The 24,974-nt window shown below is 37.5% G+C and overlaps 1 protein-coding gene across 1 annotated transcript in view; it reads right to left on the bottom strand.

Annotated features, from left to right (window-relative positions):
• tfg (trafficking from ER to golgi regulator) overlaps positions 1–24,974 on the bottom strand; it is a 148,600-nt gene that overhangs the window by 116,946 nt on the left and 6,680 nt on the right. The window contains exon 2 of the mRNA XM_039744851.1: positions 16,334–16,547. Coding sequence (XP_039600785.1) covers positions 16,334–16,517 — 184 coding nt within the window. The 5' untranslated portion in view covers positions 16,518–16,547. The remainder of the gene's footprint in view (positions 1–16,333; positions 16,548–24,974) is intronic.

Below are 24,974 nucleotides of genomic sequence, written 5' to 3' on the forward strand. Positions count from 1 at the left end.
CTTCTCAACTAATCTGGATAACAATTTCATTACATCACTGGTTTACCGCTTTTGTCTATGGGCAGGTGTTTTTGTCTCATTGTGAGTTGCATTAAGCCATGTTGAATTTAGAAAAGACAATTTTCTCCCCCCCATTTAACTTGATCTGAACCCTTTTCTGAGAAAAAAGAAGTATCCAATATTGTCAAACAGTTAAAGCACACTGTCCCTTTCTTTCCATCTACCAAAAACGTTTCCACCTCCCATTCCCTATTCCTTCTACAGTGGATGGTTTCTGCAATCCATGGACATAATTATTCAATAAACTTTTCAGTTTATCAATGTGGAATTAAACATTTATTTGTGAAAACACACTAAACCAAAATATACAAAGTAGTAGTATAATTGTTCCAATGCAGCAAGGAGTTACTGAAATTATGAAATCCAATCATACACAAAAAGGATATATTCTCGATTTAATAGAGCACAAAGAAATGTTAGTTATAAAAGATATAATGTAGATGACATATGGGACACTAGCGCTGACATTAAAAAAAACAACAACATATTTGCTGTCTTACCTCATGATAAAAATATACCTGGGCAATGCCCATTACTTCTGCTAGTAGCCACAAATACATAAGAGACTAAACAAAATCAAATAGTTTTAAATCAGCAATAAGCTTAGCAGTCCCTCATAAGACAAGACAACATACAATTGCATCATTAGTGAAAAGAATGAAAGTTTAATATGGCTAAATTTTAATATGCTAGAAGGATTGCTGAACAATTAAAAAAATTATAAATGAACAATAGCTGAAACAAGTTATTTTATTCACTGAACATTAGATTGTGAACAGAAACAAACAGAAACAAATGTTACACGTATGAGAAGCCAGCTTTTAAAAACATCACCTAAAGAATGCAAAAACGTTATTCAATACATAACAAATATTATATTGTATTTTCTCTTGGAAATTAAAATATTTACAGCCATTTTAACAAATTAGCAGCTGTGAAGTCAAAGCTAATCCACTGGAGAAGCCCCAGTATCTCACTAAGCCACCACCTTTTTCTAAAAGTGCATCATGCTAGAAGATGCCAGAACAGGCAGCTGTGGTATGCAAGTGATTTTGGCCATTTTATTAAAAAAAAAAAAAGGGACAAAGAAGTCACAATTCAGACTTGTTCCATACACTCCACTTTCCCATGTTACACTAGTTTATTCTGTGAATGGAAGAATAAACACCTACAACTACTGAAATGTTGCTGTAACGATATTATTGTTTCCAAAGTTTAAAAAAAAATCCTTAGAATATTTCAAGAACACTTCAGCTACAAAAGGGGAATTTTTACATTTTTAATATATAGCCTGATGACTTGGTTCCCCATTTTAAGTCAAATATAATGAAGTTCTTTTCACTGTTGTGAAATGAAAGGGATAGATAGATAGATAGATAGATAGATAGATAGATAGATAGATAGATAGATAGATAGATAGATAGATAGATAGATAGATAGATAGATAGATAGATAGATAGATAGATAGATAGATAGATAGATAGATAGAGATGACCTATTAAAACCAAACACTGAATCATAACACAATTTAAAAATAACTTAAAAAAGTTGTAAATGTTTCTTTTATAAATACAACAACAAAGAAGAAAAAAAAATTGCAAGAAATTTAAGGAAAGCCTCCTTTGAACTATCTTTAGTTTATCTGTACATATGATGACAGTTCAAGGAATACAGTATATTTTACTATATTTTTATTTTCTTTATATTCAGCAATTTTCATGCAGAATAAATTTCAGAAATATTATTTTGTGTTGGTGTTCACCTTTTTATCCTTGTATTTTGGAAGCAATTAGGAATGTGATACAGGGTAATCAATAAGGCCCAAAATTGATAGATCATTAAATGTAGTAAACTTTGCAGGACAGTTTACATTTTACAATACAGACAGGAGTAACTTTGATGTTTTACTCTGTTCTGATAAAATAATAGACACATTACAGAAGTTTTACTGTCAATGACTTCTAAACTGTTGGGATAAATCACTTTAATACTGGTTACTTGAGATATCACAAGAACTGATACATCATTACTAATTCAGTATCAAAGGTTCAGATAACGATACCAGATTTTTTACTGTATCAGTAGTACCAAGAAAGTTGGTATGGCACTCATGTTGTTGTTTTTACTTCATAATATTCAGAGGATTCAACCTTCTCTCACTAATTATGCCACACAAGTCCTTGTTCAAGCACATGTTCTCTCTTGCCTGGACTAATGCAAATCTCTCTATGTGAACCTTCCGTTATCCAACCTCCCCAGCTTCCCCAGAATGCAGCTGGTCAACTGGTGATCTCTGCTCCTCATTTCAGTCCTACTACTCCTCTACTTCAGTCCCCTTACTGGCTTCCTGTTGTGACAAGAATTCAGTTTAAAAGTCTTATGACTTATAAGTCCTCTGTTTCTCAATATCTTTAGTCTCTGCTCTCCACCTGTTCCTTCAAGAAGCCTCCATTCTGCCTCTCCTGTCTGCTTACTGTCCCTCCTCTTGCCAGACATATCAAGACTTGACAATGCTCCATTGTTCTTGTTCCTAACCTGTGGAATGATCTCCCTTTGGCTATTTGAACTGTACCCATGTTTAATTGTATTTTGGAAACTAACTTTTCATTAAAAATTTTTGAACTAATTGGTGTCTCTTCTACATGATTGCTGCTGTTTTACTGACACAGAGTTCAGAATATTTTCATTTTTGTCTTAGTCTAGCTGCAGATATAATTATATAGTAGTAGTACTACTAACTCCTTGTTGCTTTTTATTTCATTTGCTGTTGTTTTTGATACTTGCACCTTCTGATCAATCTTGTATGTATTATAACTTGCTTTGTAGATCACCTTAAAAATATTATTATTAATAATCTATATACAGGTAAAATTCCATTACAACGAACTGCCAGGGACCTAAAAAATATTTAGTTGTAATGAGATTCTGTATTTGTTGCTATAGTGCTTTCTTTAACTTGCGTCCAGGCGTTTGCAATCATTTCAATAGCTTCTTTCACGTTAATTTTAATCTTTTCCTGTCTACAAGTTATGCTGACGAGAATTTTTCTTAGCATTTCCTTGCGATAATATACTTTCAGGGTGCGAATGATGCCCAAACCCAATGGCCGAAGCACTGCTGTGCAATTTGGTGGGAGGAATTGAACGCGAACATTATTTAAATGCAGAAGCATGTTATGGACAGCACAGTAATCAATTAGAAGCTGAATCATCCTTTTCTTCTTCATATTGTGAGGTTTCTGAGTTCTTTTGAAATCCCAACCCCCCCAATCAACGGGAACGTCACACTGAAGTGCATCCCAAAGCGCAATTGCCGCATCTGTGGAAGATTGTACGTTGCCGGGGCAGGGCAACAGCAAGCTCACAGCAGTGCAGTGAGGCATCACAGAAGCTAATCCTAAAGATCGGTGTCACGCTATAAGCCCCTGTCTTGCACCCCAAAACATGAGGCTGAGTCTCAGTACTTTAGTAAAACCAGCTTTATTTAGCTTGAAACAGGAACAGCAGGGTTATTTATTGTAGCGGGATCTGCCACTCTCCTATAAACAGACACAGCAGTCAGACAGGGTTGTGACTTGGTTAGTGGCCAAGTAACCATGTTCCCTGCATTTCCAATGTTCCTTGCATCACCCATTGAGACAGGGCCATTCTTAGGTTTTTGGCGGCCCTTAGGCAAAGGTACCTGTCGGGGCCCTGCTGTTTCTATCCATATTAATTTATGATAATTATTTTATCCGTATGAATGCATAACAATTATTTTATTCATATAAATGCGTAATAATTAGGGACGTATAGCTTATCATTTTATGATTATATATTATATACATCAGATTTGAGAGGAACATGTAAATCAAAGCTTTAACGTAAAAAAAAACCTTGCCAACTTTTATTTTTGCAAATTCTTTGATTAAGTCTGAATAATCATGGGAGTTGATGACTTCATGCTCAACTGATACAGTATTAACACTAAGCCATTCAATCAATCTTGTGTCATGCTTGTTCGCAAGTCACTCATAATCAGCTTGAGCTTTGAAAAGCTGCATTCAGCAAACACAGTAGTTACAGGAATTATCAAAGCGAAACGTAATGCAACAAAGACGTTTAGGAAAGAATCTTGCAAATTGTTCTTATGTATGAACTGCAAACTTTTAAGAGCAGAAATAGTTTGTGGAACCAAATTTGCTAAATTGAACAATTCAGCACATAAATCATAAGCATCAAAATTGGACCCACTAATTTCATCTGATATTGCTAAGAACATCGCAGCACTCTCTCAAATCAATTTCGCTCATGCTCATAATGCATCTGAAATTGTGAGGGAACCCAAAATTGTCAGAATGGGTTTTCATCTGGTCAGATCATTCAGTCATTGACATTAGGGTTTGATCTAGCAAGACATTGAAGAACTCAACATGGATTTTTTTCTTTAGGATCACATATCGGCTCATCATGAGCTTCACAATCAAATTGTCTCCACACTCTCCTTCTACTGTATATGTGGTCTGTGCAGCTGGAATGTGTACTTCGTTCTTGTAAATTTCCAGTTCTGTAGCTAACTCTTTAGCTGCATCTTGGGCCGATTCAAAACCTGCTTCTGTGTAGGATTTCAAGAAGTTGACTGTGTTCTGAATGCAATTCAAAGAGATGTCAGACTGTATATCTTTACTTTGCAATATTTTGCTCACAATATTAATTTGCGCCAATAGATCATACCAGATTACTAATGACACCAAGAAAGGGTAACATTTAATTTGGTTTGCCAAAGCGGCAGCCTCCATTCTTGCCTCTCAGAGACTTCAATCAATGTAGCATTAATCAATCCTACTTGAAAGCACACAGCTTTAACAGAGTCGTGCTGTTTTGTGGACTGGTTGTATCCTCTCAGCTTCCGCTATTTATAGAATGATCGATCTGTTGCACAGACGCCCTGGCAGATGAGGAGCATGACCTGCCCTCCCACTGGGGCCCCGTCCATTATTCAAGGACCCACCGTCGATGCTACCTGTCATCACTATTTCCTCTCTGCTAGTACGTAACTATACTGATAATTCTGCCACCAGAGAAAATGTGTACTTCTGAAAAATGGACCAGTAAGTACGGCTAAAAAAAATGGCCGGGTGGGGCCCTTGGCAGTCACCCTCTTTGCCTATGCCTAAGAGTGGCCCTGATCGAGATCTTTTCTGTTTGCTTCGGTGAAGAACCACGGTGATCGTACTTCGGTGTGTTGTCCAGTTGGGGGAGGTCCCAAGAGAGTTTAGAAACCTTACATTTTCTTGTATGAATACCGCATCAATTGGGATGTTTCTTGAACGAGCATTACTAAACCACATAAAAACAGCTTTTTCGGCGTCTTCAAATGCAGCAGTTCACATACATTTGCAACCCGAGATTTTTCTTCTTTTTTTTTTTGGCTTGGTCTTTCGAGTAAGTTGACAGTGTCAGTGAAATTCCAAATTCACTAGCAATGTATTTTTTCTTTTTGACACAAAGGAGAGCTGCAAAAATGTAAAGTTTTTTTTTCTTTCTAATATGAACTGTTATTTTTTCGTGTCTGCCGTTTCTATAGGAGGGTGACAATAAATTAAATTCCAATGGATGTTTTTCAAATATTGACGAGCAATAAGCAAAAGGTATCACTGAAAACCACCGAAACCAAAAAAAAAAAAAAAAAAAAAACAGTACGAGGAAAGTTTGAAGAAAGAAAACATTTTTACAATGTTTCTGTTTGGAGATCGTTGTGCACAACTGAGCTGCGACTACAGAACTAACTGCTCTGTGGATGATTCATTCAGGCATTCAAGATCTTTTGGCCACTTTGTTGTAATGAAAGTATCTGTTGATTGTATTGTGTAGTAACAAGATTTCTAAAGACTTGTGTCATATGGGGAAACTGTCAGGACCATAAAAATACTTCATTGTAATGAAAATTTCATTGTAAAGATATTCGTTGTAACAGAATATTACCTGTATACTGTATATAAAAGCCAAATGCCACTGACTCACTCATCACGAAATCTCCTGAACCATGTGGACTTGGGACTTGAAGTTTGGAATGTAGGTTACCCTTGGCCCATAGGTTTTAAAAATTTCGTGGCTAATCCGTGACAGAGTCTACGGGCTGAGGGTTGAGGAAAGAGTGACGTCAGGAGTAGAGAGCTGGACTGGGCCCTCCTCACTGTCCTGTTTCACTAATACGTGGGCGAAGACGCAGGGGATGGCTGGTATTAAATAAATAATAATAATAATAATAATAATAATGAAAATCCCTAAACCAGATTCCAATTATCAATCAAATTTCTGTAAGGTTACTCTTTAACTTTTAAGAATGGGAGCTATCTGAGCAGGCTAGGTCTGATATGTTAGTACAATTTGGTTTTGCTTTTATTCAGTTTTGCAGTTCATGAATGACCTGTGAAAAACACTTAAACTTAACAATAATAATGCCCCAGATGTTAAAGGCTGATGATAAGAGAGTGAAAATACAGGTAGTGACTTTCGGTGCATTTATATGCACACACATCACATTACGGCGAATAATCCAGTTAAGGTAGAGACCTGGTTTCTTAATAATCCACGTTTACATACAAAAGTATTCTTGTGGAGTTCTCTTCTGGCAAAAAGCCCCATCATTAAACTTCACAAAAGAGTTAAACATTATTGGCTACTGTGAATTCAAAAATAAGCATGACACATGTGGTGAGTTTCATGTTTGGTAAACAACATTAAAGTTAATGCTTTACCTATAAGTTTCTGTTTCCAGATTTTGGGCAGCACACCCTTTTCTGCTTGGCAGTGTGAATGAGCCCCGCAAAGGACTCAAGCATGTGTACTTTTATTGCCTTATACCCAGGGCTGCTGGAATAACAACAACACAGGTATTTTTACTTCAGTAAGATAAGTATTGTATTAGGTTACTTATTACTTTAAAAAGTAATCAGACTATTTAAATGCACAATACTTTACAAGTATGTTACCTTACAGTTCTCAAGGTTGTGTTGCTGAGCTTAGCATTGCAAGTTCAGTTCATCAACATCTATTTAGCAATTTCTGCAGTACTTAGATTATTTCATCCAGGACATTTGTCTCTGGAAATTTATTTTGTGGACGCTTCTACCTGTGGCTGCTGGAAGTGTGTGCAAAGGAAATACATTCGCAGGCTGACACTGTGTATTGGACATGCGCAGACAACAAAATCCTTAATGGTAACCCGGTTATAGGTTTACATGGTCACATAATCAGATCATTTGTAGAGAAATCTACTTTCTTGTAGTTAAGATGAGATAGAGTTTACTAGAATAAAACAGTATTTGAAGGAAAAAATCTGATTAAATGGCCTAAAAGAGATACATGTAGTTGCATCTGCAGTGTTAAAGGTAAAAGTTGAGAGGGGGGGAACAAAAAAAAAAGCTACAGCAGTGGTTGAAGGGAAAGCAGGTTGCTTGCAGTTTGTGCTGATCAACACATCCGCAAAACAAAAGATGCTAATGAAGTGGTGCTAAGGAATTTAAGGTGGTCTGGGATAATGACTATTTTCGTAGACTTCTGGGATTCTAGTGTTAATTCTAAATGGCCAGTTTTGTACATAAAGAGCTGCAACAGTAAAACTGTATAGTATTTTCTGTAAGACAGTGTCTAATGAGCATTTATAATTAACCTTTCACTTGCCTAAATGTATCAATTTTCTACATTAAACTGCAGTTTCTAAATTTTCGCCCAATGTTGAAAACTAAACAGTTCTTTTTTAATCCCTTTTGCCACCTCAGTATCTGCTATGCTTCCTATACTAGTGTCCTCTGCAAATTTACTAATGGTCTAAAGCCAGACCCCAGAAGAGACTACATTAATGATCTCTCCACATGTGAATCATTATCATCTCATTTTCACTCTCTATTTCCTGCCTATTAACCAACTTGGAACCCAGTTTTGTATTAGCTTTAACCTAAACTTCTGAGTCTTCATATTATCACATGTAATGTCATAGTTACACCCTTACCTTCCTGGGGTCACAACAAAAGTGTGTGGTACAAATGTGTGGGAGTACAAATGCAATCAAATCAAGAGAAGCTAGTTATGCTTTTCATTACATAAACCATACACATATAGATATAAGTTATTACTTATATTTATAGATATTACCATTTATAAAAATAATACAAATGAAATAAAGAAAATTTGGCAAAAAAAATGAGTGCAAGAAGAAACTCTATATACAACATGGATAAAATGGTAACTGTACTGTGTAGTTATAGCATCATTACTGAATATTAAAGTGTTCTCTTGTGATACTACTAAAACTCAGACCAAAGTCTTGTGTTCCAGGCTTTCTACCTCTGCAATTATATCTTCCCCTTCACAGAAAGAAAATTTTCTGGTTTCTGGACAATTTCCTCAGGAACAACATCCTAGAATAATACTAACAACTACTTATAAGTGAGAAACTGTTCTGGTTCCAATTCCAGTGGTGACACCCACCCTAGGCGGACACAATGCGCTACAATTGGATATCAGTAAGAATTAGCTTTGTTTGAAATTGATCTCTTTGACTAACCTACACTTCATCACTAAGCGTATGGATGCATTTTAACAGAAACAGGATTAAATATTTACAGGCAGTCCCCAGGCTATGTATGAGATAGGGACTGTAGGTTTGTACTTAAGTTGAATTTGTATGCAAGTCGGAACAGGTACATAAATGTAATAAATGCTATTGTTGACCGACTGTAACCAAGTGCTCTGCCAATGAATGATGGAGTTTCACCACTCTCTGACCTTTTTATTATTTCTACTTTATTTTCAATGGTGATGGTTTTTCTCTGCTTTACTGTATCACCAGCACCTGCATCAGATTCATGTTTCAGAGACATTGTTGAAGGGTGAAGACAAACGGTTAAGATGAGCTCTTCTGCCCAGCACTGTACACGCAATCACAGCAGGAAGGGGTCATCAGCACATCTAATTTACTGAAAAGAGACAACTTCAAGCTATGTGCGTAACAGTACAAGCAGGCTTGCTATTGAGAATGAAAGGGGCCATTGACGGGTGGTTCATCACCAGCCCACCTAACAGTCACCTCCACTACAGTATGCTGCCTGCAGCATCCGCCCACCGAGAGCAAACACGGTGCGGCCAAAGGCAGGTAGTGAACTGCCCCCATTCAATAGGCAGCCATCCAATGCACACTACAATGCTACCCCCCGCCGCCCCGTTCATTCTCAATGGCCTCCGTTCGGCCACAACCAGGTCAGCACTTGCAGCATTACCAGCCGCCCACCGAGAAGGAATAGGACAGCCATGTGTGGTGGGCAGGCAGTGAAACCGCTTGCCGCCAGGAGCCGCCCGAGCGACACTACACTGCGCAAGCAGCGAAATCGCCTCCAGCCTCCATCCAGCCACCACTTGCAGCATCGCCTTGCTGAAGATGACAGAGCGGCAGTTACTGAGAAGCATGCGTCACAGCTGCGGCCCCATTCGTATGTCGGATGTCCATAACCTGGGGACTACCTGTATTTGCTTAACTATTGATTTTGTTTTCCCAAAAAACAGAAAAAAAAACTCTAATTGCTAGAGTAGTGTGCAGTATAGCACATGTACTGAAACAAGTTGGGAGAATGCAACACAATACAGTGAGTCAGTGAGGGACATAGGTAAACAAGATATTCATTTTATCAGATCACACCTATCATCAGGTATGTCCTGGGTATGATGTTAAACTGCATCCAGTCCTGCAAGCAGTCCTCCAACTTGCAGGGAAATCATGGGGGTCAGAGGCAGGATTGGCACTCCAGCAACCGTAAAAAAAAAATTCACACAGCTCCAAGATAACAGAAAGGACTCCTTTTTGCTCTCCACGGAAGTAGCTCTGCTGTAGCCACCCATAGGAATGCTGTTTGCATCATGAAGGGGATGGGGGAAAGCCCTCGGGAGCCCCATCCCTGGGAGAGTCAAAACCGTTGGAGAGCCAATGGGGTCAGGTCTGTTCGGGATCAGAACTGGTGTGGTGCTGAGGTGTCACCCGCTGCACGACAGCACTCGGGTCCCAATTTGAGGCAGCCCATACGGGTAAGCGCATGGAACGTCAGGTCTCTCCGGCAAGATCATCATTTTCCTCTACTGTCAGAGGAGCTGTGTAAACTCTGCATTTCAGTGGCAGCACTCTCTGAGGTGTGCAGACCGGGGACTGGACAGATCTCTGTAGGTGGATACACCTTTTATTGGTCTGGTCAGTCTGATGGCTGTCATACCCAGGGAGTAGCTCTTGGACACAGCCATCAGCAGTGTGTCTGTTTGCAGAGAGAGTGTCAACCTAGTCGAGATGTTTACTTACCTTGGCAGTGACATTCATGTCTCTGGTGACTCTTGCTCTGAAGTCAGTAGACGGACTGGGAGAGCATGGGTAGGGGTATGTCATGATGTTGCTGGAAAGGGGTGTGTGGCGCTCCCAATATCTATGCAAAAGGATGAAGGTCCAAGTCTTTAGAGTCCTGGTGCTTCCTGTCTTTTAGAACACTCTAGATGATAACAGGCCATTCAGCCCAACAAAGCTCGCCAGTCTTACCCACTTATTTCTTCCAAAAAAATATCAAGTCGAGTTTTGAAAGTCCCTAAAGTCTTACTGTCTACCACACTACTTGGTTGCTTAGTCCATGTGTCTATCGTTCTTTGTGTAAAGACAAACTTAATGTGTTTGTGCAAAATTTACCCTTAACAAATTTCCAACTGTGTCCCCGTAACTCATTTTAAAATAACAGTCTTGATTCACTGTACTAATTCCCTTCATAATTTTAAACACTTCAATCATGTCACCTCTTAATCTTTTTTTGCTTAAACTGTATAGGCTCAGCTCTTTTAATCTTTCCTCATAATTCAACCACTGTAGCACTGGAATCAGCCTAGTCGCTCTTCTCTGGGCCTTTTCTAGCGCTGCTATCTCCTTTTTGTTGTCTGGAGACCAAAACTGCACACAGTACTCCAGATGAGGCCTCACCAGTGCATTAAAAAGCTTGAGCATAACCTCCTTGGACTTGTACTGCACACACCGTGCTATATAACCTAACATCTGTTAGCCTTCTTAATGACTTCTGAACACTGTCTGGAAGTCGAGAGCTTAGAGTCCACTACGACTCCTAAATCCTTCTCATAATGCGTACTCTCGATTTTCCGACCACCCATTGTGTATTCAAACCTTACATTTTTACTTCCTATGTGTAATACTTTACATTTACAGACATTAAATTTCATCTGCCACAAATCTGCCCAAGCCTGTATGCTATCCAAGTCTTTCTGCAATGATATAACAGATTCCAAATTATCTGCTAATCCACCTATCTTGGTATCATCTGCAAACTTAACCAGCTTGTTACTTACATTCCTATCTAAATCATTTATATATATTTAAAATAGCAGTGGCCCTAGCACTGACCCCTGTGGAACACCACTCTTAACATCGGCCAATTCTGATGAGGTTCCTCGCACCATCACCCTCTGCTTCCTGTGTCTGAGCCAATTATGCACCCATCTAAAAACATCACCCTGAACTCCCACTTTTTAATTTGATGCCCAACCCCTCATAAGGCACCTTATCAAATGCTTTCTGAAAGTCAAGATAAATAATATCACATGCTCCACTTTGATCATATCCTTTTGTTGCCTCCTCATAGAATAGCAAAACACGACCTCCCTCTTCTAAGCCCATGCTGACTCTTCAGAATAACTCCTGTCCTTGCCAGGTGTTGCTCAATCTTATCCTTAATAATTCCTTCCATTAATTTTCCTGTGATGCATGTCAAGCTTACTGGCCTATAGTTGCTTGGATCTGCCCTGTCAACCTTTTTATTTAATGGGATGATATTTGCCATTTTCCAGTCCTTCGGAATCTCTTCAGTGTGCAGTGACTTCCTAAAAATATGTGTCAAGGGTTTATATATGTACTCACTAGCCTCCTTAAGAACTCAAGGGTAAATATTATCTGGTCCTGGTGATTTGTTTGATTTCAGCTTATTTAATCTGAGCAGCACTTCTCCCTCTACAATTTCCAAATCCCTCAGTACCTCCTTAGTAGTCCCATTTACCTCTGGGAGGTTATCCACTTGCTCACTTGTAAACACCTCAGAAAAATGTAAGTTTAGGCATCCGCTATTTCATTGTCTGTATCTTTTAATTCCCTTTACTATTCCTGATTCACTTGACCTCTTTGTTGACTGTTCTTTTACTACTGAAATACTGAAAGAATCTCTTAGGGTCTTCTTACGCCTTATCTGCTATATTCCTCTCCAACTGTATTTTAGCCTCCCTAATATCCTTCTTAATGGTTGCTCTCATGTTCTCATACGCTCTGATTCACTTTGTAGTCATTAGTCTTATATGCCTTATAAAGCCGTTTTTTCTTTTGCAACTTCTTTTTTAAATCTTTATTAATCCACTGTGGAGTTTTTTAATTTCCTATTAATTCCAAATTTAGGTATGTATCTGTCCTGCATTACATTTAAAACATTTTAAACCTGTTCCACTGCTCCTCAACTGTCTACACACTTAAAAGCTTATCCCAGTGTATTGCATTGTATCTGGTCAAAATAAGCCCTACCAAAGATCAGCTTAACAATTTTAGTCTTTGCATCTACACTCTTACAAAATACTGAGAATTGCATTACATTATGGTCACTTGACCCTACACCCTTAATTCTATCCTGATTATTACAAAATACTAAATCCAGACAAGCTTCACACCGTGTTGGTGCTTTAACATACTGTGTTAAAAAACAGTCAATGATTACTTCTAAAAACTCTTGCTCTTGTGCTCCTCCATCTGCAAGGTTATCCCAGTTAATATTTGGATAATTAAAGTCCCCAATGACTATAATATCTCCCTGTAAACTTGCCTTTTTGATATTACTAAAAAGATGTGTGTTGAAATTACTGTCTGAATTGGGTGGTCTATAACACACTCCTAAAATAAGACCTCTTTCCCTAATATTTTCCAGACGAAGTCACATGCCCTCATGTAAGATGGAGCTCATCATCCCACTGAAGAGGACTTACATTTAAATTCTGTTTGGCATAAAAACACCAACCCCACCTACTTTTCTGTTCTGTTTATCCTTCCTAAAAAAATTGTATCCCTGTATGTTATACTAATCCCCATCTTTGTTATTTAGCCAGGTTTCCATTATTGCTATAATATCATAATTATGCTTTGCTACATACAACTCCAACTCACGTACCTTATTTTTGATACTTCTAGCGTTAAAGCAAGCTAATTTTAATGTGTTTGTCTTACTTCATGGTTGCAAGACATGGGTGCTATCCAGTGACCTGAGACGAAGACTGGACTTCTTTGGTACTGTGTTTCTCTGGAAAATGCTTGGGTACCATTGCTTTGACTTTGTGTCGAATGAGCAGTTGCTCACGGAGTCCCAAATGAGGCACATTACCTTTTGAGGGAGCGTCAGTTACGGCACTATGGCCATGTGGCGTGTTTCCCCGAGGGTGATCCAGCTTGTAGGATCCTTATTTTTGGGGACCCGAGTGGCTGGACCAGGCCAAGAGGTTGCCCACGCAACACCTGGCTGCGGCAGATAGAGGGTCATTTCCAGGGGGGAATGGACCACATGTCTGCCTGAGGGGTTGCCAACCGGGATACCGAGTTGTTTTGTCATGTAGTGGGTGCGGCAACGCACTGTACCAGTGCATGCTCCCCAACTTGACTTGCTATCATTTTTTGTCTCCCTTCTTACTAAAGTTTAAAAAAAGTACCTCAAGTAAATGGATTTTAACATTAAAAATGACTAACCCCAGAAGGAGTTTGTGAATTATAAGATGAATAATGGCAAGTTAGGTTGAATGTTAGTGTTTTCCTTTCTTTACCTTGAATAGAAAAGCTGGCATTCTGCATTTGATGAAGGGTTTTATATGTATGTACAGTGGTGTGAAAAACTATTTGCCCCCTTCCTGATTTCTTATTCTTTTGCATGTTTGTCACACAAAATGTTTCTGATCAAACACATTTAACCATTAGTCAAATATAACACAAGTAAACACAAAATGCAGTTTTAAATGATGGTTTTTATTATTTAGGGAGGAAAAAAAATCCAAACCTACATGGCCCTGTGTAAAAAGTAATTGCCCCCTGAACCTAATAACTGGTTCGGCCACCCTTAGCAGCAATAACTGCAATCAAGCGTTTGCGATAACTTGCAATGAGTCTTTTACAGCGCTCTGGAGGAATTTTGGCCCACTCATCTTTGCAGAATTGTTGTAATTCAGCTTTATTTGAGGGTTTTCTAGCATGAACCGCCTTTTTAAAGTCATGCCATAGCATCTCAATTGGATTCAGGTCAGTACTTTGACTAGGCCACTCCAAAGTCTTCATTTTGTTTTTCTTCAGCCATTTAGAGGTGGATTTGCTGGTGTGTTTTGGGTCATTGTCCTGTTGCAGCACCCAAGATCACTTCAGCTTTAGTTGACGAACAGATAGCCGGACATTCTCCTTCAGGATTTTTTGGTAGACAGTAGAATTCATGGTTCCATCTATCACAGCAAGCCTTCCAGGTCCTGAAGCAGCAAAACAACCCCAGACCATCACACTACCACCACCATATTTTACTGTTGGTATGATGTTCTTTTTCTGAAATGCTGTGTTCCTTTTACACCAGATGTAACGGGACATTTGCCTTCCAAAAGTTCAACTTTTGTCTCATCAGTCCACAAGGTATTTTCCCAAAAGTCTTGGCAATCATTGAGATGTTTCTTAGCAAAATTGAGACGAGCCCTAATGTTCTTTTGCTTAACAGTGGTTTGCGTCTTGGAAATCTGCCATGCAGGCCGTTTTTGCCCAGTCTCTTTCTTATGGTGGAGTCGTGAACACTGACCTTAATTAAGGCAAGTGAGGCCTGCAGTTCTTTAGACGTTGTCCTGGGGTCTTTTGTGACCTCTCGGATGAGTCGTCTCTGCACTCTTGGGGTAATTTTGATCGGCCGGCCACTCCTGGGAAGGTTCACCACTGTTCCATGTTTTTGCCATTTGTGGATAATGGCTCTCACTGTGGTTCGCTGGAGTCCCAAAGCTTTAGAAATGGCTTTATAACCTTTACCAGACAGATAGATCTCAATTACTTCTGTTCTCATTTGTTCCTGAATTTCTTTGGATCTTGGCATGATGTCTAGCTTTTGAGGTGCTTTTGGTCTACTTCTCTGTGTCAGGCAGCTCCTATTTAAGTGATTTCTTGATTGAAACAGGTGTGGCAGTAATCAGGCCTGGGGGTGGCTACGGAAATTGAACTCAGGTGTGATACACCACAGTTAGGTTATTTTTTAACAAGGGGGCAATTACTTTTTCACACAGGGCCATGTAGGTTTGGATTTTTTTTTCTCCCTAAATAATAAAAACCATCATTTAAAAACTGCATTTTGTGTTTACTTGTGTTATATTTGGCTAATGGTTAAATGTGTTTGATGATCAGAAACATTTTGTGTGACAAACATGCAAAAGAATAAGAAATCAGGAAGGGGGCAAATAGTTTTTCACACCACTGTAGTAACTGATGACATTTTTAAATAACTATTTATAATTAAAACATTATTCAATACTTCCTTATTAAGGATATGTTTACTGTCACTGGGCATTGGAAAAATTTAAATCACAAACTTTTTTTGCATTCCTGAAATAGTCACTGTGTGACACTGCCATGAATTCCAGAATAATTGGTATTTCCCCAACAACCCCAAGATAAAAATATGTATGTATACCTTACTAACTGAAAATGTTTACACATCTGTTTCATGAACAATGGGATAGGTATTATTAATGAATATATACATCTCCACAAGCAAAATTACGCACTCCGACAAATGACCATGATGCTCACTTTATGACATTAAAAATGGCAAAATGCATGTAAGCATCATTTAAAAATTTGTGGAAAAACATAGATATAATATGCAACTTGCTACATGCCACTCCATATGTATGCTTATGTCAACGTAGGTTTATAAAATGCTCATAGAAAACTTTTTCATAGAAAATTTTTCTCTAATGTATGACAACTTAAAAAAAAAAAAAAAGAGAGATCTTTTTCAACCTAAAATCCAACAGCTATTAAAGTTTTAATTATTTTCTATAGAACACAATTATTTCACATGGACTAATGTTTTGAGGACATATTAGACATTCACATGAGTTTTCCTGTAACTGCTGACACAGACCACAATGAAAGCTGAAGGTTTGACTGTCAGCATTCCACAACAAATCCAATAAGCTAAAGTCACCAAATCAAAACATACCTTCATCTTTGTACTTGATAGTGACTTCATCATTACTCTGAAGTTTTCCTCTGAAAACTCTCTGCATCATAAGAACCAGCTCATCATAGGTGATATCCTCATTATGGATAGGGATGCGCCGAATGTCATCACCTAACTGAGCCTTAATTATCAGCTTCCCACTTAAATCCAACTGCCCATTCATGGTGCCACTGCTTTTGGCTGCCTTGAACACCTAAAAGGAGATACAGAAAATATGATCACATCATATCCCATGTTGTAGTACTGTTAAATTACAACATGTTAATTATTAATGGAAATCTGGCATTTTAATAAATATATAAAGCACTATTTTATGATAAAACTTATAAATACATTGTGTTGGGTGCTACTGAGCTTCGTAACTGGTTTAGTTTGACCAATTGTACAAAAGTCAAATGCATGTTTGCATTAAACCAGAATATTTTTGTCAAACACATGCATAAGTGTTTGGTTAACTGGAAATTTGAACAAATGAGTATTTTCATGTGAGCCCCTGTTGCACTAGCATTAAATCCAGAGTTGTGTCCTGCCTTATGGCTGATGCTGCCAAGAGGCGCTCTGGTTAGCTTTCTAATGACTATATAAATATATCATAATATAAACAAACATATACAAGTAGCAAAACAAGGGCAACCTATGTAAATAAAGAATACAAATTATACTGAAAGCAGATGCTTCTGTATGTGTGTTAACTGAAGCAATTAATATCTCAAGGTAGAGCACATTGACCAAGCACAGTCCATTTCTGAGAAGTAAATTAAACTCTTATTTCATCTAAGGAAGCAATTCTGTGGGAAAAAGAAAGAAGCAGTGAAAAAAAACATATGGTTAGATTAGTATTTTCACACTTTCTCCCCTGTTTTGAATTAATTAACGAATATAAGCAAGGCACAGACCTGGGGCCTCATGCATAAACGGTGCATGCGCACAGAAATGTTGCATAAGAACTTTAACATGTTCAAATCGCGATGTATAAAACCTACACTTGGCGTAAAGCCACGCACATTTCCACGGTACCTTATACCCTGTCGTACGCAAGTTCTCCACTCGGTTTTGCAGACTGGTGGCACCCAGCGTCAAAGCAGTGCTACTGTTCCTGTGTGGTTACTCTTTATTTTCCTGACGCAGCTTTATAAATATATTGAAACTAACCGCATATTGTTTATTAGTGTAATGCATCAGATTGTAATTAACTTGTAACAATATAATGGTCCAGGGAATAGCCATAGTATTCCAAATACCAGAACTGCTTTAGCGTTGTTACTCTCACTTTTTTTTCTTCTTTCAGCTGCTCCCGTTAGGTGTTGCCACATCGGATCATCTTTTTCCATATTACTCTCACTGCACCATTTTTCCACATTACTCTCACTGCACCACTCGGAGTATTTATATCACTGTATCTGAGTGGGGAATCACAGCAGCAGCTGATCGGAAAGAGAATTATCGGTATATAGCATCAAGCATATGCTGCCTCAGCCACGGCAAAACGCTTCAGAGACTTTCCTATACGGACCTCGCGGTTCAGAAACAGTTTAATCCCAAGAACTTTAAATAATCAATCAGTCCATCTAGTGCTCCTTGTAGAACTGTTTGTACTTATAAGTACAATCACCTCACTGTAAACTTGCACTATAGTTATAATATTGCACAACCTGGGCCACTTTATAAAGCGCGTATTTACATGTGATGACGATATAATATTTAAGATGCAATGCAGCAAAATATGTTGATTACATTATACAGATAAAACTTTAAATGATAATCTGTATTGTTAATAATTAAACATGTGAGGACACGGTTCCGCAGCACTAGCTAGTTCACGGATTGATCCTACCTTGTACTGTGTTCTTTCTGGGGCTGACGCGACACTGGAAGGATAGATGGATAGAATAATTAAACATGTACTACAAAGATATTTCAATGTTCCTTAAAAGTTTTGAAGAATCGTCGTTGTAAGCTTACAGATGGCTTAAAGTCTATTACAGAGCTGACTGTGTGGCGATTGGGTATTTCGAGAAAGAAAAGTAAGGACAGGAATTGGAGATTAGTACGTTTGAAAGAGACAGTACTGCTACAATAATTTTATCAAAGGACGCACACAATCACACACCATTTTCCCATGTTTAATGACATGCTTTAACTCCTATCATCATGAAAAAGATATCACGTATACATCTCAGTATTTTAATTATTCATAGAGCTGTAATATCACGAATATAATGGATTCTGTGTCCAGTTGGAGAAAGAGAAAGCGGAAGCACGTAATGATCCACACACATAGAGCAAAAGATCAAATACAAAACAAAGCATTTAACGTGCTACTTTAGTTACGATGGGATTTGAGAAACTAGTAAATTAAACGATTTAAAGATGAAGTTTATGATGTTCTACTTTAATGACAAAATAAACTATGTGATTAAAGTGGAAATTTCAAGATTGAAGTTAACATTTCGAGCTTTTTTCCTACTGGGTGCCTTTTTTTTGTCTGTACCCTAATAAGCTTTCATATGACACTCAGATGGTGGGCTACGTGTCGCCTTTTCACGGCGACTTTGATATGTGACATCTTTTTTTTTTATGTCGGGCACTGTGCGACTTTGTGAACTTGGCCTTTCAAGTTTGTCCAACACGCTACATCACTCGATCCACTTTCTTTTGTTGATTATACCACTGATTAAACCAACAAATAGTACATTTTTCTTTGCCTTCACTTGGTATTCGCTGCAATTCTTATATTTTCCCTCTTGCTTTGGCCATTGCCTTTTCACAGAACAATGAGCTTAAGGGCTATTTATATTGATTTGCATATTCAAAGAGGCGTAATTCTGGGAGAAGACGGGGTGGGACAGAAGACGCGTGCACGTGCGTTACTATTCACGCTGATCGGGATTTATGGAGCGGAAGAACACTGAAGTGGGCGAAAGCACAGATTTATGCATCTGTATTTTTGTGTGCGTAAGCACATTTCGGCTTTTGTGCTTACGTCATGTTATAGTGTGAATTCTACGCACAGAGTTATGCATGAGGCCCCTGGAATGTAATTTCTTTGTACAGCACACTTCTGTAATTGAAAGTGAGAGGGAAATATAAAGGGCATTAAACACTGAAACCACAAAATAAATGTAAAATTGTAAAATGTAAACAGAGTGAAATCAACCCTAATCCAACCCCTTCTGTGTAGGGTGGGAGAATCTTGTGGTTTTGTATGCATGTTATCATCGAGTTGACACTCGGAACAACCACCAGAAGGCGAACTGGAGGTGACTACTAGTATTCTTTATGTTTGAGCACCACCGCACCCCTGTTGCTTTTGAAATTAAATAGAGCTGGCTGGTTCCAAGCGTCAACTAGATGATAACATACATACAAGATAAGCATATTAGTGAGTCTTCATTGTTTGTTAATATATTTTTATTTTTAAATTATATTTTTCTAAAACAAAAAAAAAAAAAAAAAAACATTGTCCTCCAGGGCAACACCGGGTATTTCATTTCAGCTAGTTAACTATATTTCTACCCTCCTATAGCATCAATGACACTTCCAGAAAATGTTCATTCTGAGGACACTGGCATTCCTCACAGAAATCTTTTGAGAATTGTCACTGAAGTTACCAAATTATTTTCTCTTATGCCCACTCCTCATGAATGTTATTTGCTTAGAATGTTGTCAAATTAGCAATAAATACTCATATTAATAAGTACAGATTTAAATATAGTCAAATGTAGGTTAAATGCTATAAATACACATTTCTAAATGTTTGCTTTTAATTTTTTGATATTATAGTTAATATTTATATTTTCTTGCTCACGGTGAAACTGAAGTTTTTATGACTCACACACAGTCAATAAATGAAGCAGGTAAAACTCGACAGCAGCCTTCAAACGAATTTCACAATTGAAAACCCACCCCTTCATGAAATAAAGATTTACTGTAAAAAGAAAGCAAAATGGGGTTCAGCAGACTGCCTCCTTGTAATGGATGTGAAAAACCCAGATAAAACCACTGGTAACTGGTCAAACATGTTAAACTCAGTGATTCTTATTTTTTTACAATTATTTAGAAGAAAAAAAAACAGCACACAGATTTGATACTGTAACACTGGTAACAGCAAGATCCAACCCATCCAAGCAGGAAAAGTTATAGCTGTGCTTGAGCAAATATCATGTAAATACAAAAAGAGACATCAAAAGCCATTGCAGATGCATCCTATACAAATGAAGCATCTGAAAAAGCAGTTTCATCTTCAGTGTAATACTGACCGTTGTGTGAGCAATTATTCATAAGGACAGTGTGCCATGAAATCAGCCATGAAAATGCTTAAATCTTTATGAGCTCCACACTGGCACTGTTCCTTGCTGCAATATTTAGTAGCACAGTATCCCACTTGAGTACTATGGGCAGCAGCAGATGATCAATGAACTAAACCCATGCCCTCCTTTTAAAGTTACAACAAAAATGTAATCTCTTAATACTAGGACTGCAACAATTAATCATCACGATCAATAATAATCGATTATTAAAAACGGCAACAAGGATCACTTTAATCCATTAGTTTATTATGCCATTAGGCCGAGTATGTTGTTCTGTGCAACTATGTCATTACTTCATTCGGATGTGGATACATTTGAAAAATGGCAGACTGTAAGAAAGTGATAGAAAAAACGGTACAACGTAAGACTTCCAGAGTTTGGGAGCACTTTGCTCTGAACACAGAAAAAAAAGTTGTCACTTGCACAATGTGTAGGTCTGACCTTGTATTGTATAAGTGCACAATGATGAACAACTGAAAAAGAAACATACCATTATAGGCTCTGTTGGAAGAGGAAGACTCACTGTCATCACAGTAAGGTGAATGCTACTTCAGCATTATGTGATACAAACACATGAATGCAATGTTTGCTAGGCTAGGCATAGTGACATGACTTTCAGCTTGAAGTGAGGAATAATTCAAGCAAAATTTCAACCTTCTGCAATGGGAATAAAACATTTCAAGACAGGCGACTGCAAATACAGGTATGTCAATTGCCACTAGCTGATAAATGTTCAGATTTGGAGTGTGTTTGTTTTATTTTTTTCCGACGTGGTCACTCTGCTGAGTTATTGTGTTACATCACACACTCGCATACATATGTAACATTAGCACGTATGCGTTTACAAAATATGGATATGAAGTAGCGTACGTGAATGTATGTGAACATTTTTATTTTTTTCCAGTGTCGTGACCAAAGGAGATCAAAAACTCCAGTACCATACAGACAGAAAAAAAGCAGCAAGTACAATGTTGAATCTTGCAGCACATCAACTGCAACTGAAAGTCGAATTGCATATTCCAAGACAAAAGGTAAGAGCAGGGTGGATAACGAACGGTTCAGACCAGTTGGCTATCGGGGTTCAACTGACTTTTATACAATCTGGAGGGAGACATGATAATGTAGAAATACAGCAAAAGCAAGCCTAGTTTAGCCAGCAAAACTGATTTTGTAGCAGGGTCACACCATTTCAAATGTAAATCTCTTATAGCACACTTCCAACAGCAAACGACATGGAACATGGCGTCACAGTGCCTTGGCTGCAAACAAAAATGGCAAAGAATCTGTGGTGGTAAAAGGTTTCCGGACACAAAAGCTGAAGAATTATGATGCAAAAGGAACTTTTAATTAAAATAAACTATATGCATTATACAGCAAAGGAAGAACTGAGCTTCACACAGATTAAAATCACAATTTTAGCTGCTAAACAAAAACAGTCTGGATATTTCCCCAGTATAAACAACAGCATTGTTTGTTGTGCCAAACTAATTTCAAACATTGCTGCACACGTTTAAAAATAAAAAAAATGGTGTAATATTGTGGTGGTCAGATATTTCTATGATGCCTTTCCAGTAAATGGTCGCTTTTACAGAAAAGAAACCTTGTAGCCTAAACTACATGTTTAATTTTGAAGGTGGTTTAATATGATTATAAATGCATAAGCCATTTTGCAAGTTTAACGTATTGAAAACTTTTATAGTTTAAAGAAAACTGTGTGTGTGTTTGTTCATTACACAATCAGAACCAGAAGTGCTAAGTGTTTTCTTTTTATTACTAGCATTTATTTTTAATTGATTATATACATGTTTTATAACTCTTAATATTTCTTTACGATATCTACAAGTAGTTCCTATTTTAAAAATACTTTTCTGAAAATTTTATGCAAACGTGTTTTTTGATGAAAAATTCCATTTCATGCATTTTCACCTCCTTAGCATTAGACCCGAGAGTCACTTGGGCTGTAAAACTAGAGCTAAAAGTGTTAGTCTCAAACACCACTTGGGCAACAGTAAGACGTGTTTCACACAAGACTCAAGAATTATTTGGGCTGTAAAAGTGTCAACAGCTTTAGTGCAGAGTGTTACTTAGGCAACAGTATAGATGTGTCGTTTTCTCCTAGCCTCATAAAGCGTCTCATTATTATTAATCATTATTATTATTTGTATCTTTATTATACTTTCTAAAGTTCTGACTTTGTACTTTTAGTGTTTTGCACGTTTAACAGTAGAAAGATTTAATAAAAATGTCATTTTTCAAGGCAAAAAATGCAACGCTTTTTTATATTTTTTTTGGGGAGAAAAAAAACATTACACTAAGGATGCTACACGTTTAATTTCAAATGGAAAATAAGCAAAAAGGTGTCAGGTTTAAGAAGTAAAAGCCCGTCTCTTTTACTAATGTCTATAAGCATTAATTAACCAGTAAACCTTAAGATTACTTTTATTTAAAAGTAATAAAACGTTTTAAAAAGTTTAAAGTTTTAAAACAATGCAATTTTATCTACTTGATAAAACACCTATATCAGCCTGAAAATATTATAAAATAATCAAATATTGCTTCTTAAATAAAAAGTATGTCATTCAATAACCTTATTCGTATGTTATGAATCTCCATGTAGACATCCTTCATCTAAACTGTTAGCCAAATTTATTCCCCTATTGGACATTTAAAATAATCTTGAATTAATCAAAATTAAAGATACAGCGGGAAGAGTTCGGTCTTTCTATAATTCTTCAAGTTACACAAATCTTCAACTGTTCACGTGTAACAGAAGCATTAATCAGTTTTTCAAAATGTGCCTTTATACTTCCTCCTCAGAGAAAAAATGAAACTTTAAAATGAGGATCTGGAGCTGATGCCTGTTGACAGTGGCACTGGATGAATGCAACATAAAAGAAAAAGAACCAGCAATCATGACTGACAGTACCACTAATATGATTTGTACAGTGTATCTTATGGAGATATTCAACTTGGCTGCTTTGTGTACAAGCTCACTAACGTATCACAGGCAGCTCTGAAAATTCCAACAATGGCCCACTTGCTTGGCCAGGTAAGGCACATTGCAAACTTTGCCTTTCCAGTACAGCTAGCCACGTTCTTAAAGAGAAGCATTATTTTATTTGACTTGCCAACACACAAACATGTGACTGATGCAGTCACACAATGAAACATTCACTGGAAATGCTAGAAAGGTTTTTGGGAGAACAGCCAGTCACCTGAGCAAATATGCATACTGTATAGGCAACAAGGTTGCTCTTGCTGCGAATGGCAAGCAGCGTGCCTGTCTGCAACACAGTCATTTTTAATGTAGTGACATGATTGTCACGTAGGAATCTGCTGCTCTGGATGTTCAGCTGTCGCAAGTTAGGGCTACTCTCTTTACTGACCTGAGAGACGTGGGGATGCTTTGTTTAAGATTTTCATAAATCCTAAGGACAATAACTTCACTTGTTTGCTTTCTGACTGTATAGCATAATGCAGCTTAAAAACCTATATCATTTGTGGAAAACTCTTATTTTCAACAGTGTAGGTTCTAATATCTTTACAGATAAAAACTGCTATAGATTATTATTTTTTGGGCATGAGATGAATTAATGGAAGCTTGGAGTTACCTGCCATCTCTAGTGTGGATTGTTTAGGCTCTACTCGTTTGGATGTAGACTCAGATTACATTTATGGGTGTCATTGAGATAAATTATTTCTCAAATGTGTTGTGTTACAGCAATATTTAACTTCTGAGCTGCACAGCTTACACATGGCTTTGCTTTTATTCAGTTGCCCTTTACCAATGCACCATCTGAATGTGTAGGAAATCCATACATCTGATTTAAGAGTCAAAGGCTCCGATTAGACAGTAAAGTGCTTTTTCCATGGAAAGCCTTAACAGGTGCATTAGTGCTGGATCTACTGGATCAGATGCAAAAAACGAAGATAATTAAAATTTGTATGCAGTATAGTAATTGAGCAGGACAAAGATTCACAAGATCAATCTTGAGACTTTAAGAATCAATATAGAGTTGTTTAAATGAAAAATAATGATTTATCAAAAAATAGTTATTTTTACCCAGGCCTAGTGCTCACAAGGTACTAAAACGTTTTTGCATACACCAACCTACTCTTTAAATGAAACCTTTTCTCCTGGCTTCAGCTGGTAAATGTGAATGCTAAAGTCACCTGTATTTGCTCTTTCACTCTTTGATATGCTAGTCTGTTTGTACTTTTCACAGAGTGCCATAATCTTACTGGATCTATAAAACACCTTTAAAGGTGCATATTGTTTACTTCAGACACTGAAGAACAGCTAATTTCAA

Source organism: Polypterus senegalus, chromosome 2 (genome assembly GCF_016835505.1).
Source record: "Polypterus senegalus isolate Bchr_013 chromosome 2, ASM1683550v1, whole genome shotgun sequence".
Lineage (NCBI taxonomy): Eukaryota > Metazoa > Chordata > Cladistia > Polypteriformes > Polypteridae > Polypterus > Polypterus senegalus.